A 15,133-nucleotide genomic window follows, 5' to 3' on the forward strand; every position below is an offset into this window, starting at 1 on the left:
GGACCAATGTTATTTTGAAATTGTTGGATGAAAGCATTTGCTAGTTGCTGAAAAGAAGTGATGGAATAAGAAGGCAAAGAGCAATACCATTGTAAGCCTTATCTCTTAATGTTCTTGTAAATATTTTTGTAAACAATCGTTGATCATAAGCAAAATCAGTACACAATGTTTGAAATGTTTTGACATGCGTACGAGGATTACCTTTTCCATTATAGAGTTCCAATTGAGGAAACTCAACATGCTTAGGTGGCACGACTTTAACAATATCAAGAGAAAGTGCACTCGCAACATCAAAGGTTGGCACACTAAACTTGGATTGACTCATAGAAGCCACTTGTTGTTGTAAGGAAGATATGGTTTGAGCAAGATTGTTAATGGTTGCTTCGGTAGAAGAATTGATGTTAGACATGGTTGATTGAGAAGGTGGTGTGATGTTATTGAAGGAAGGCATGGATTGAGAATAAGGTGGTGGGACATTATGATAAGTAGGCATAGGTGATGATTGAGTAGGAAAGGGGACACTTAAAGGAGGAATAAAATTATTGAACGAATTTCCCCCTTGTGTCACATTGATTGGTTGACGGATAATAGGAATACTTATTGAAGACATAGGTAAAGATGGAGGATTAAATGAAGAAGAGGGGTTGCTCCCATGACCAATGGTTGTAGGAATGATATTTTGAGTTGATGTAGCCATGATGTTTGAAGTGAAAGTAGGAATACTAGCCTCCGAAGTGGTCAAAGAAATAGAAGAATTGATTTGATGTGAAGTTTGTGAATAACCTAAGTTCTCAACACAACTCATGATAGAAATGACATTAGAATCAACAATATGATCAATTCCATGCAATATATCAATTCCATTCTTATCACTTTGAATCATTAATTTAAGACCTTCAATTAATGGAAGAGCTTCACTATTAGGGTACTCTTGGGACATCCATTGTTGAAAGTTATCAAATTGATTGTCCAATTTTGAAAGTTGATCTATGGAAACTCTAGTCAAAGCTTCTTCTTCGTCATGGGATTCATCAATGGGATAGATAGGGACATGATTAGGATGGGAAGAACTAGCCTTATCCTCATTAAAGAAGTCACCCAAATTAGGCTCCATGTCCATGGTAATTAAACCTCGGGAAGCCTTAATTCTAATGCTTTGTCTAATGAGGATATTATAGGTAGGAATAATAGTGGTGAAACTCATGCACTAGAGGGAAAATTGAAATTTTGAATTTTGAACAAATCTTACAAAATTGAGTAATGCAAAATTTAAGAAAATAATGATTAAACAATTTGAACTTTGTTGGAAGAAGAAAATGACACAATTTTCAAAATAATAAATCAAATGAAATTAGAATTTTAAAATTAGGGCCAAGGGGATACCAATTAATTTTAAAATGAACAAAAATAAAAAATTTAAAATTAGGGCAGATTATAATTAACCTCTTAATTTTAAAAAATTTCTTGAAATTTAAAATATTGAATTTTGGAGGTATTTTTGATGTTATAGGGATCAAAAATTGACAAAATCATCCAATCTTGTGGATTTAGGTTATTAAATGCAGTCATAACAATCTCCCAAAATTTTAAGAAAAAAGCCAAGGATCGTGGCGGTAATGCACATGGTTCGACCAACTTTTTTTAAAATTTTCAAGGATGAATATTACGATGATTTTAAAGCTAACCCCAAAAAATTGGTAAATTTTACAATCTCGAGATAGGCTAAATTAAGGTTCAAATGTGAGAATAGGACCCCATTAGGGTTTTGAAGAAAAAGAGGAATTGAATCATAAAAATGGTCAAACCTAATGGATAGGGACACCTTGGAAAATGCTTAGAAATCTAAATTTGAAAGAAATTGATAGAAATTTGCACAGGATAGGGGCGTGGTGCCCGTATCCCCTACCCTATTTTGGGGTAGGGCACTTCAAATTTTGCTTTGGTGGTTGTGCATTGAGTAGGAAAACTCCCCCAGTGTCGGTCTATGACGGAAAATCAGTTAATTAACCCTACTTGACGAGTATATAAGTTGCATTTTCCCTCTCATTTGCATAAGTTCAACGATCAAAAAATTTGGATAAGCGATAAGGCAGACATAATTTCAATCATTCAAGCATTCCTTTCCAGCATTGAGCATTCTCAAGTCTCCCTTCAAGGCTAAGTGTCGCATTCAAGTCAAGGATTCAACCATTGAAGAGGAGATTGATTCCAACATTCAACTTCATACAAGCAATTCTATCAATATTTCTATCACAACCTCCCTTGTGGTGATTTACAGTTCATTCTTTCATTTACATTTACTTGCAAGTACTTTCTTTCATCATTTGGTTAATTCCAAAACTAGGGTTTGACCTAAAGGCAAACCCCCAATCCCAACACTTTTCCCTCTCTTTTCTATGTGTAGGTTGCAGGTGCGCAATTGTACTTTCAGATTTGGAATCCATTTGCAGAGGTGGAAAAACCCTTTTCGTTTCGTGGATTTTTCGGAGGACCGTGTACACTCCCGCCATGGTCCGGGCAACTTTTTCTCAAATTTGCAGGGCAGCTTTGTCTCAACATATTATTGCCAGACCCAAGTGCATAGCTTCATACTATACTTCTATCTTGAGTTATCATCAGATCTTTGTCATTTTTCCACTTGGTCATAAGTACACAATTCAATCAATTCAAATCTCATTCCAGAAGAGGGGATTAACTTACCATCACTCATAATTCAATATCTTTTTCTGGAGGTTGAATCTAGTGCATTTCCCTCCCTCTTCTAATGTAATGCATGAAAAGTTTTTGAAGGGAAATCTGAAGTGAAACTTTCATCTCTCCTCAGAGGGAAGAAAATCTGTCCTCTAGATCTTATTCATACACCTTTTTCAACATTAATGAATGAGATCTAGAGGAAAGTTTTTCTTCCCTCCGAAGAGATATGAAAGTTTCACTTTGGATTTCCCTTCAAACACTTTTCACGCATTATATTAGAAGAAGGCGGAAATGCACTAGATTCAACCTCTAGAAAAAGAGATTAAATTCTAAGTGATGGTAAGTTAATCCCCTTTTCTGGAATGAGATTTGAATTGATTGAATTGTGTAATTATGACCAAGTGGAAAGTGACAAAGATTTGATTATAACTCGAGATAGAAGCATAGTATGAAGTTGTGCACCTGGATCTAGCAATAATATGTCGAGATGAAGCCACCCTACAAATTTGAGAAAAATTTGCCCAGACCGTGGCGGGAGTGTACACGGTCCTCCAAAAAATCTGCAAAACAAAAAGGGTTTATTCGCCTTTGCAAATGGAGTGCAAATCCGAAAGTACAGTTGCACACCTACTGTTGGAATTTGTATGAAGATTGCATTAATGATATGTTATGTTGTCATTGATGTCAATTGAACCGGTGATGGTATTTATGATATTGTTGATATTGTTGCCATTATTGATATTGTCTTGTAACCGGTAGGAGCTTTGAGGAAGATGTTGTAAACTGGTATGTTAGTTTGTGAGTTGAACCAATAAACCGGTGCATAAGGTTAAACCATTTCTATGCATTGTAACTGGTAAACCCTACTAGTTCTTTTTGTTAAAACCTAACCGATCAAGATATGTTGGTTTAAGATCTAATGGTGAGCGGTAATGATAGTGACATGTGTGATCATTGTATGAGGATAAGTTCAAATTGTTTTGGCGTGTTTGTTGATTGTCTAGGGAATGAGAAAAGTGGATTGCATCTAATGCATAGCACGTGATGAGTTACAAAGTCCAATGAAGCGGTGATCATGGAGGGGTTGGAATTTTCTTGAAGAATGTGAAGAGATTGTTATGATTTCTAACAGTCTAGATTGTTCTAACTTGTTTGTAATCTCGATGATGAGAATTAGGTTTTTTTTGTGTTACCAACCTAATTGATTTGTATTTAAAATCGATGAAGTTGTTTGTAAAGGTGTTGGCAAAAGTTGATAGAAATCAGTTGAGTGTGTGGTTTCCTAACTGGTGAATGGATCTGTAATTTGTGTGAAGGTAGATTGAAACTTAAAAGAATCTGATCAAGCAAATGTAGTGCTATTCAAACAGATCAACAAAACATGTTGTTTTCTAATAGTTATAGCAGAAGTGAAATCCCTTAACCAGGTAAGCTCTAACAAGCTTGGTTACTGTTTAAATCCTCTAACAAGGTGGTCCATTAGCTTGGATTCTCAAACCCTCTACCGAGGTTACTCCTAACAGGGTATTTTGCTTTTCATCAAGGCATTTTATAAATCCCTTAACCAGGTGATTCCTAATAGGATCAGTTCTTAACAAGACTTATTGCAAAATCTTTAACAGGCTTGGCTCCTAACAGGGTGAACTTCAGAAGAGTTTAGATAGTTATCCTTGTGAGTCTCATCTCACCATGGTTTTTACCTATTTGGGTTTTCCACATAAATGTTTGTGTCAAGTGGTGAATATTTTTGTGGTTATGATCTTAGTTGTTGATTTGATTAACTACTTAACTATTCTAATAAGGAATGATAACTGGAAGCATTGAGAGATGGAATATGTTTATATATGATTAAGCATGTTCATATTTACAAATTGAGTGATGTTTATTGTTAAGTTGGTATAATAGTTAACCGAATGATGTTGAGAATTCTTATATGTATTGATCTCAACAAGTGAAAGTTTACTTTGTGAGTTTGATTTGGAGTTTAGGAAGTTTGTATTAGTTTTTCAGTTTACTAATTCACCACCCCCCCCCCCCCTTAGTAATCTACCAGATACTTATTCTTTCATCATACCATCAATTGGTATCAGAGCGTCTCAGGTCCTCTTTAACCTAAAGTCTAACAACTTGAGGAAAAGATCTTGTAGATCATGATGAAGAAGGAAGGTCCAAAGTTCAACAAAGATAACTATAGGATATGGAGCGACAGAATGAAGATTTATATTAAGAGTCTTGGAAGTCAGTTTTGGGATCATGTAGAAACTCAGTATGTTACACCTACTAGAACTCTGACTGATGATCAAAAGAAAGAACAACAAGAAAATCATCAAGCATTGGAGGCTATTATAAGTTCCCTATCTGATGTTGAATATGTAGATGTTCATGGTCTTGAAACTACATATGAAGTATAGAAAAAACTTGAAGAGATTTATAGCGGTGATGAACATGTTAAGGTTGCTAAAGAAGAGAGTCTAAGAGGAAAGTTTGATGACATGAGAATGTCTGAAGGTAAGAATATCCAGCAGTATGTTCAAAGGATAAAAGAGATAGTTGGTGAAATAAAGAGTGTAGGAGGGAAAGTGGAAGATGCCATAGTGATCAGTAAGGTACTGAGAACCCTGCTACTGGTCTATGCTATCCGAGTTGTAGCTATTCAGAAGCTGAAGTCCATTGACAAAACTAAGGTAACTCTTGACTCTATCATTGGAAAACTTACTACTTTTGAATTAAATGGCTATGATGGTAGTGTACAGAAATCAAAATCTGCATTCAGAGCTTCTGTCTCTAACCCATCTGTGAGAAAAAGTAGAGATACCGGCCATAGCTATGAATCTAGATCTAGCAGAGATGTTGATGATGAAGACAGCTTAGTGGAACTTGAAGCATTGTTGGCAAAATAACTACCTAGAGGCACTAGGAAATATAGAGGTAAGCTACCTTTAAAATGTTTTGCATGCAACAAGATTGGTCATATAGCAGCTAATTGTCCTAATAGTGAAAATGAATGCAAGAGAGACAAATTCAAGAAGTATAAGGGCAAAGGAAAGAGATATTGTCTTATAGTGGTTGACAGTGGTATTACTGATGAAGAATCTAATGATGATGCTAGTGAAGATATTATGTTTGTAGCTATTAAGGAAGAGATATCAGATTAGAAAGCACTAGTGTCCAAGATGGATAACTTTGATGATTGGATCATTGATAGTGGTTGTTCACATCACATGACCGATGATCAGAGAAAATTTCTTTCCTTGAAGGAATTTGATGGCGGTGTTGTTAGATTTGGCAATGACTTGCCCTGTATGGTCAAAGGTAAGGGAGTTATTTCTCTTAATGGGAAGAGTAGTGCTGACGATGTTTATTGGGTTGAAGGTCTAAAGCACAATCTTTTGAAGGTGGCACAACTTAATGACAGAGGATACCCACTGGAGTTTAGAAATGGTATGTACAAAATCTTTGACAACAAAGGTGAATTGATTGAAACCGGAAAACAAACTTGAGGTAATCTATTTCATCTTAATCCTAAAGTTAGCAACTGTTTGATTGCAAAGATAGATGATAGATGGCTTTGGTATAGGATACTTTGTCATATAAACTTTGATAACATTGTTAAAGTGAACAAGTCTAAGATAGTAAGAGGTCTACCTTAGATAGACAAATTGATTAATGCTCTTTGCAAAGAATGTCAGTTAGGAAAGATGACTTCTTCAACTTTCAAGAGAAAGTCCTTCTCAGCAGAGCACTTGTTAGATTTGGTTCATACAGATCTATGTGGACCAATAAGAATAAGAAGCATTCAAGGTGATAGATATTTCATGATCTTCACTGATGATTGTCCAAGGATGGTGTGGGTCATATTCTTGAAGGATAAGAATGAATCTTTTGGTAAGTTCAAGGCACTCAGGGCCTTAGCTGAGAAAGAGAGTGGCAAAAAGATAAGATGTCTGAGAACAGATCAAGGCGATGAATTTACTTCTATGGAATTCACTAAGTATTGTGATGAGAATGGTATCAAGTAGCAGCTTTTTGCACCAAGGACACCACAACACAATGGTATCATAGAGAGGAACAACCGGTCAATGGTTGAACCTGCTAGGACAATGTTGATACAAGGAGGTGTAGCGAAAACATTTTGAAAAGAAGATATAAGTACAGTTGTCTACACAATGAACCGAGTTCTGATGAAAAGTGGTAAGGACAAGAACCCTTATGAATGTTGGTATGGAAGATCACATGATGTTAGATATTTTAAGATAATTGGTAGCAAATATTTTATTAAGAGAGGTGATTACATAAGCAAGTTTGAAGCTAAGAGCGATGAAGGCATATTTCTTGGCTATTCCACCAAGAGTAAGACCTACAAATGCTTCAACAACTGGACACAGAGAATTGTTGAGAGTGTTGATGTTTGAGTAGATGAATGTCTTGAAGTCTTAGAAGGAACTAGTTCAGAGAAAAAGGATGAAGATCCTTGCATTTTTCTTTTGGAACCTGAAACTATTAAATCAGAAATCAGCAAAGAAAATTCTGATGCACTTGTTCAACCAAAACAAATAAATTCAGTAGAAGATGATAATGAAGAAGTTGAACCTAAAGAGAATGATCATGTTATTCCTAGATATGTGAGACTGAATCACAGTCCTGAGCAAATTATTGGGGATAAGGATGTTGGAGTACTAACTAGAAGAAGAATAAGAGAGAACTCTTGCATGATCTCCACCATTGAACCAAAAAGTGCTAAGGAGAAATTTGGTGATGATCATTGGGTTAAAGCTATGAAAAAATAATTGGATCAAATTGAGAAGAACAACACTTGGACCCTAGTACCCCGACCAGTACATAAGAATGTTATAGGTACTAAATGGGTTTTCAAAAACAAGCTAAATGAAAATGGTGTTGTATTTTGCAACAAGGCAAGATTAGTTTGCAAGGGTTATGTGTAAGAAGAAGGAGAGGATTATGGAGAAAAGTTTGCACCAGTAGCAAGACTAGAAGGTGTCAGAACATTACTTGCATTTGCAACCCATAAGAAGTTCAAGGTATACTAGATGGATGTTAAGTCTACATTTTTGAATGGGATATTGGAAGAAGTATACATAGAGCAGCCTAATGTTTATGATTTGACAGATGAAAAAGACATGGTATGCATATTGCATAAAGCTTTGTATGGATTAAAGAAAGCACCCAGAGCATGGTATGAAAGGATTCATACACATATGATGAAGATAGGCTTTGCTGGAACCAATGATGGTAGTAATATTTATCTCAAGTCTGAAGGAGATGAAATACTGGTCAGTGAAGTATTTGTTGATGATATTATTTTTGGAGGAAATGATGTCATGAGAAACAGTTTTGCACATGAAATGAAGAATAAGTTTGAGATGTCTTTAGTAGGGGAAATAAAACATTTCATAGGCTTGCAAATACAGAAAATGAAGAATGGTATTTTCATTACTCAATCTAAGTATTTGAAAGAGGTTTTGAAGACTTTTGGCATGAGTGACTGTAAACCAGTTGGAACTTCAATGATTACAAGTTGTAAGTTGTCCAAGGAAGATGCATCTAAGTCTATTGATGAAAAGGAATACAAGTCAATGATTGGAAAATTACACTATGTTGTTCATAGCAGACCGGATATTGCCCATGTGGTTGGTATAGTTGCTAGATTTCAAAAGAATCCAGAGGAAGCACATTTAATAGCAACCAAGAGAATTTTTAGGTATCTGAAAGGTACAGTTTACTATGGATTATGGTATCCATATGGAGAAAATTTTAATTTGAAAGTATATGCAGATGTTGATTGGGTAGGAAATGTTGATGACCAGAAAGTACTACCAGTGGAGCATTCTTTTTAGGAGGAAGGCTAATTTCATGGAGTAGTAAGAAGCAGAGTTGTACTTCACAATCTACTGTTGAAGCTGAGTATGTTGTAGCTTATATGAATTCACACAGGCTATTGGGATGTGACACATTTTGGAAGGTTTTAAGATGAAGATCTTAGAACCTAAAAAAGATTTTATGTGATAATACAAGTGCCATAAATATTTCTAAGAATCCTGTTTTGCACGCTCGCACCAAGCACATTGAATTGAAGTATCACTTTTTGAGGGAAAAAGTTTAAAGTAAAGATGTTATCTTAGCACATGTTTCTACCTAGGAGCATCTTGTAGATATCTTTACCAAACCTCTGCCTAAGACTAAATTTGAGTGTTTTAGAAGACAACTAGGGATTGTACCCCTTCATGAGGTCAGTTGAACATGATGTTTATTGCATCAGTCCCTGAATCACTTGCAGAATTATACATGGATTGATGTAGAAGTAGATGTATTCCACAGGGGGAGCATCCAGTTGCAGTATGTTGTTGATACACAGTGAGAGAAGAATTACATGTTTTACTTTCAATTTGGCATTATTGTCAAAGGGGGAGAAGAATTATGTGTCTGATTAGGGAAACCAACAGCAGGCTGAAGACAGATAGAGCATGGTGAATACTTGGTAATGTAAACTAGGATTCCTATTCACCAATCCACAACAGCAATCAGAGGCGTTGATATTTGTATTGCCATCAATGCCAAAGTGGGATATTGTTGGCATTTGCATGAAGATTGCATTAATGATATGCTATGTTGTCATTGATGTCAATTGAACCGATGATGGTATTTATGATATTGTTGATATTGTTGTCATTATTGATATTGTCTTGTAACTAGTAGGAAGAGATTTGAGGAAGATGTTGTAAGCCGGTATGTTAGTTTGTGAGTTGAATCGGTAAACCGGTGTATAAGGTTAAACCCTTTCTATGCATTGTAACTGGTAAACCCTACCAGTTGTTTTTGTTAAAACCTAAACGATCAAGATTTGTTGGTTTAAGATCTAATGGTGAGCAGTAATGGTAGTGACACGTGTGATCATTATATAAGGATAAGTTCAGATTGTTTTGGCACGTTTGTCGATTGTCTAGGGAATGAGCAAAGTGGATTGCATCTAATGCATAGCACGTGATGAGTTACAAAGTTTGATGAAGCAGTTGGAATTTTCTTGAAGAATGTGAAGAGATTGTTATGATTTCTAACGATCTAGATTGTACCGACTTGTTTGTAATCTCGATGATGCGAATTAGGATTTTGTTGTGTTACCGACCTAATTGATTTGTATTTAAGGTCGATGAAGTTGTTTGTAAAGGTCTTGGCAAAAGTTGGCAGAAATCAGTTGAGTGTGTGGTTGCCTAACCGGTGAATGGATCTGCAATTTGTGTAAAGGTATATTGAAGCTTAAAAGGATCCGATCAAGCAAATGTAGTGCTATTCAGACAGATCAACAAAACATGTTGCTTTCTAACAATTACAACAGAAGTAAAATCCCTTAATCGGGTATGCTCTAACAAGCTAAGTTACTATTTAAATCCTCTAACAAGGTGGTCCATTAGCTTGGATTCTCAAACCCTCTACCAAGGTTACTCCTAACAAGGTATTTTTCTTTTCATCAAGGCATTTTGTAAATCCCTTAAACGGGTGATTCCTAATAGGGTCAGTTCTTAACAAGACTTATTGTAAAAGCTTTAACAGACTTGGCTCCTAACAGGGCGAAGTTCAGAAGAGTTTAGATAGCTATCCTTGTGAGTCTCATCTCACCTTGGTTTTTACTTATTTGGATTTTCCACGTATAAATATTTGTGTCAAGTGGTGAATTTTTTTTTTTGTTATGATCTTAGTTGTTGATTTTATTAACTACTTAACTATTCTGATAAGGCATGATAACTTGAAGCATTGAGAGATGGAATATGTTGATATATGATTAAGCATGTTGATATTTACAAGTTGAGTGATGTTTACTATTAAGTTGGTATAACAGTTAACCGGTTGATGTTGAGTATTCTTACAAGTATTGACCTTGACAAGTGAAAGTTTAGTTTGTGAGTTTGATTTTGAGTTTGGGAAGTTTGTATCAGTTTTTCAGTTTACTGATTCACCCACCCCCCCACACCCCCCCTCCCCCCCTCTCAGTAATCTACCGGATACTTATTCTTTCATCATACCATCACCTACAACCTACACATAGAAAAGAGAGGGGAAAGTGTTGGGATTGGGGGTTTGCCTTCAGGTCAAACCCCAGTTTTGGAATTAACCAAATGATGAAAGAAAGTACTTGCAAGTAAATGTAAATGAAAGATTGAACTGTAAATCACCTCAAGGGGGGTTGTGATAGAAATGTTGATAGAATTTCTTGTATGAAGTTAAATGTTGGAATGAATCTCATCTTCAATGGTTGAATCCTTGACTTGAATGCAACACCTAGCCTTGAAGGGAGACTTGAGAATGCTCAATGCTAGAAAGGAATGTTTGAATGGTTGAACTTATGCCTGCCTTATTGCATATCCAACTTATCGTTGAACTCATGCAAATGAGAGGGAAAATGCAACTTATATACTTGTCAATTAGGGCTAATTGACTGATTTTTCATCGTAGGTCGATACTGGGGGAGTTTTCCCTCTCAATTCACAACCACCAAAGCACAATTTGAAGGATCCTACCCCAAAATAGGGCAGGGGACAGGGGCGTGGTGCCACTATCCTACCCTTTTTTCCAAGACAAGATGCAGTTTAGGTAGTGCAAAGGGCAAGAAAGATGCAGTTCTCAAGTGTCGAGAAAGTCTCTAGTCTCCGATCAGGCCTAGGGATTTGGATCGCATGTGTGAGGACCCTAATATGGTCGACAATTGCAAGGGTAAAAATTTCATGACACTACAAGCATAGCATTAGTAAATAGTGTTGCAACAAATCAAAGTTAAAATACTGCTTCTTTACTACATGGGATGGGGAGCTAACCGAAGCTTTTCCTAGCCTAATCATTGCCTCATCCATGGATTCACTTGAGATGATCCAAAGATAGCTTTGACATCTAATACGAGATGGATTCCTCTTAGAGAAGAATATTTTAAGATCAAATTTGATGGGACATTGAGAGGAAACATTGATCGATTGGGAGTTGAGTGCATTATCAAAAATCATGATGATGGGATTAGGATGGTGGTTGCTTGGAAGTGCCTAGGCAAAACTAGAATAATGAAGTCAAGTTTTAGGCAACTTTATTTGGCCCCAAACTTTGTAGGAAATTCAAATTTTAAAAAATATAATTTGAGGGAGAATCTCTCATCATAATTAATGGGATTTGATGCATGAAAATAACCAATTAAAAAAAATTGAATTTGTATCCCCAATTTGAGAGACCTTGATGCAATTCGAAGACTTCAAATATCACATGTTTCTAGGGAGGGGAATACATCGGTGAACTAATTTGAAAATTTGGAAATAGACATGAACTCCAATGATTTCCTTTAGATATGTCAAACTTGGGGTATGATCTCCATGTAAGTTTTCAAGGGGAGAATAATAATGAGTCTAAAACCATTTATTCCAATTTTATTATTGGAGAAGGTCAAGTGAAGCAATGACACAAGAAACATTTATGTCACATAGTGTGGCCACTATACAAATGAGCCTATCACCCCACAATTAACACCATGGTTAATACACAACATGGAAACCAACTTTTGTTTGAAGATGAGACCTTTCTAGATGACTTTCATGGGGAATATCGTAGATCAAAGGTTTCAGATAACTTTTAGAATGAGGGCATTAGTTTTTATTGAATCTATAAAGATGATTCTATGTGAGATGTATATCAATTCCTCTCATCGGTACCATGTCAATGCTGATGTAGCCTACATATTTCTAGTTGTCATTCTTGATGTAAGTGAGTGTAGGATGGTAGTGAAAATGATTATGTGGATGTTAGTGTGATCATAGTGGTATAGGGGTTTACAAGTATTTCTTGATGTGGAAATCATGCAATTGGAATTTCAACCCAACAATGGAGTGTAGCCCAACATCTACCAGGGCTACAATAGCCCATTGATCCCCTTTATATAGCAATCACTAGGTGTAGATGATAACACCAAATGACATAATGCACATTGGGGAATTGTGTTTCTAAATGTTATTGTTGGTATCTCTGTGGAACTAGGAGTGGACATATATTTTTCCATTGAACCTTTAGATGTTAAATAAGGAGGAAGTGGATGCAATTTTAAGGTATTCAACTTCACAATTTGATGGTTGCCATAAGATAGATATAGGTACTAACATAGTAATGTATAAGGAGAATTTGTTTAAGCCCTGGTCATATGAGAAGGTAGGATTTTGTTAGCCATGCATGCCTGTAATGGTGCCTAATTATGATGTAATTTTTAGTCTATATATTTTGTGTGGCCTCTTAGCCACATTTATCAATTAAAAAACAATCATGAACTCTATAAATAGATACCAATTCTCTATATCAAATATTGAATTTAGTTCAATAATTGATAACACATTGATTTTATTAATTAACATGAAAATACTCATTATTTGAAATCACTACGAAACGAGAAAATCCCTTCCAATAAGATACTCAACTACATACAAACATCTTTTTTACCAGTTTCCTTAAAACTCGTTACTCTACTCTAGCTATTGTTTACACTTCATAATTAACCTATGTTTTGTAAAAAGAGACTTTATTTATTTACAAATCTAATTAAGAAGGCTCACCAAAAAGTGAGGTAAATCGGTATTCTCAGTTTATATATGTATGAACGGAATGAAGATATACGATTGAATTTCCTTTTACCCAAAACTATATAGCGAGCCATATTCACAAAGGTCAAGCTTGCTCAAAATAGTTTGGAAGGAAGCCCAAGAATTCGAAACAGAATATATTGCAAAAGGATAACGGTGTCCATGGTATAGAAGTTACTTGGGCTATACGCTAAGTAGCTTTTGCTTTACTGCATCCTACTACTCCCTCTCATCTCTGTATTTTTCCATATTCCATTCTTGGGCGCTTCCCTTTTACTTGGCTAACAAGAGAGTACGTCTGACGTAAAGTGAAAAAACATCAACTCACGCACAGAATCTTTCCCCTCAGATGGGAACGCTATATTTATGCGTTCCATCTGCTTCTCTATCAAACAATACACTTTCACTAATTTAACAGCTATTATCATTTCTAATAGTATTTCTTAATTCTTCTTCTTGTGTTTATTTGGGACTACCCTCTAAGTATTACAAATTGCAATGGAGTTGAATTTGGCATTGAGTACTGCACGCGGAAGAAGTTGTAGACGTGGCCGGCCTCGGCTTGAAGGATTTTGTGGCGACGTTAGATTGAGAGAAACTCGCTGTTCCTACTTTCTCAATCTCATCCTTCGAGGTAGGTAGATTATACATTATACGTTACGTTGCTACTTTGATTTTTCTGTTCTTTTGAGAAGCATATTAATTAAACAGAGGCATTTATTTATGCAGGTTTGAGCCCAGATGAAATAGAGGTGGAGATGGATAAGGATCGGGGTCTCACATTACGTGGAGAGAGTTATTGCAAAGAGGTGGGAATGCTTAAGTGGAGGTGGCACCTCATGTCTAAGAAAAGAAGTCCTTTCAAAATTCCAGAGGATGTCAACGTGGGCGCCACAAGAGGTAGCTTCGAGCGACACATTTTGCATCTTGTCATGCCCAAATTCAGGCACAACAGATTCAGTCCTTACCATGTCATTCAAATTCATCGTGATGCCCACCAAATGAAATCACAAGCTGCTTCATCTCCGGCTGCTGTGAAAATGGACCATTCGTCATCAGCTTGTTCTGATACAAGTGAAATCATTAACAAGGACACAATCTGTTCTTCTAAGAGCTATGTGTCAAATGCGCAGGGAAAAATGCTACAATATCGCAGGACTAGAAGGAGAAGTATAAAGAAAATCACCGCTAACAGCCAAAACGTAGAATAGCAGTGAATTTGTTATTCGTGGATCACAACCATTCTTTGTATATAAAATACTCAGTCTCGCCTTGGCACTATGTCTCCAAGGATGTCTCAAGCATGGGATAGTCCATGCCTTGATTGTATATTGCCCTCTGTATAAATACCTATTTTCTATGTTATTTATTAATCTCAAAGATGAAAAACATTTATGGTCTCTTTCATCACTTTGTCTCAAGTTTAGAATTTTACTTTGTGGGCGATTTTAAGGGACTTAAAAAGTGTTATGTAATTTGAAAACTTATATCTATATTTGTAATTTATATTATAAATATTTAATGTAAAATGTTTTATTGGGGAGTTATTATGACAAGTCATTAAATAGGATGGAAATAAAGGTATGTTTCTTTGAGATGAATAGCTTCTTTGAATTTTATGATTTTACTTGAATAAAAAATTCTTTTTGGACCACATGTCAACAATTTGTACCCTTGATATTATTTATTCACAAGAGAATACAATATCTAATTTTTAACTTTAGACTTGAATAAATTGTATTTGAATTGACACATATCAATTCACTAGTTCTCATAAGGAATCACTTGAATAAATTGTATTTGGATTGACACATATCAATAGA

At 35.7% G+C, this 15,133-nt stretch overlaps 1 protein-coding gene across 1 annotated transcript; it reads left to right on the top strand.

Annotated features, from left to right (window-relative positions):
* Positions 1-13,722: 13,722 nt before the first annotated feature.
* LOC131078385 (uncharacterized) lies at positions 13,723-14,690 on the top strand. The gene is made up of 2 exons (XM_058016061.2): positions 13,723-13,944; positions 14,040-14,690. Exons 1-2 carry the CDS (start codon positions 13,809-13,811, stop codon positions 14,519-14,521), a joined length of 618 nt encoding a protein of 205 aa, XP_057872044.2. The 5' UTR covers positions 13,723-13,808; the 3' UTR covers positions 14,522-14,690.
* The last annotated feature ends 443 nt before the right edge of the window (positions 14,691-15,133 follow it).

Source organism: Cryptomeria japonica, chromosome 3 (genome assembly GCF_030272615.1).
Source record: "Cryptomeria japonica chromosome 3, Sugi_1.0, whole genome shotgun sequence".
NCBI classification, from domain to species: domain Eukaryota; kingdom Viridiplantae; phylum Streptophyta; class Pinopsida; order Cupressales; family Cupressaceae; genus Cryptomeria; species Cryptomeria japonica.

What these genes read in the sequence shown, in the direction of transcription:
- LOC131078385 (XM_058016061.2), top strand. Translation starts at nt 13,809, where the DNA reads ATGGAGTTGAATTTGGCATTGAGTACTGCACGCGGAAGAAGTTGTAGA. An exon ending in TCTCAATCTCATCCTTCGAG is followed by an intron (nt 13,945 to 14,039) that starts GTAGGTAGATTA and finishes TTATTTATGCAG; the next exon opens with GTTTGAGCCCAGATGAAATA.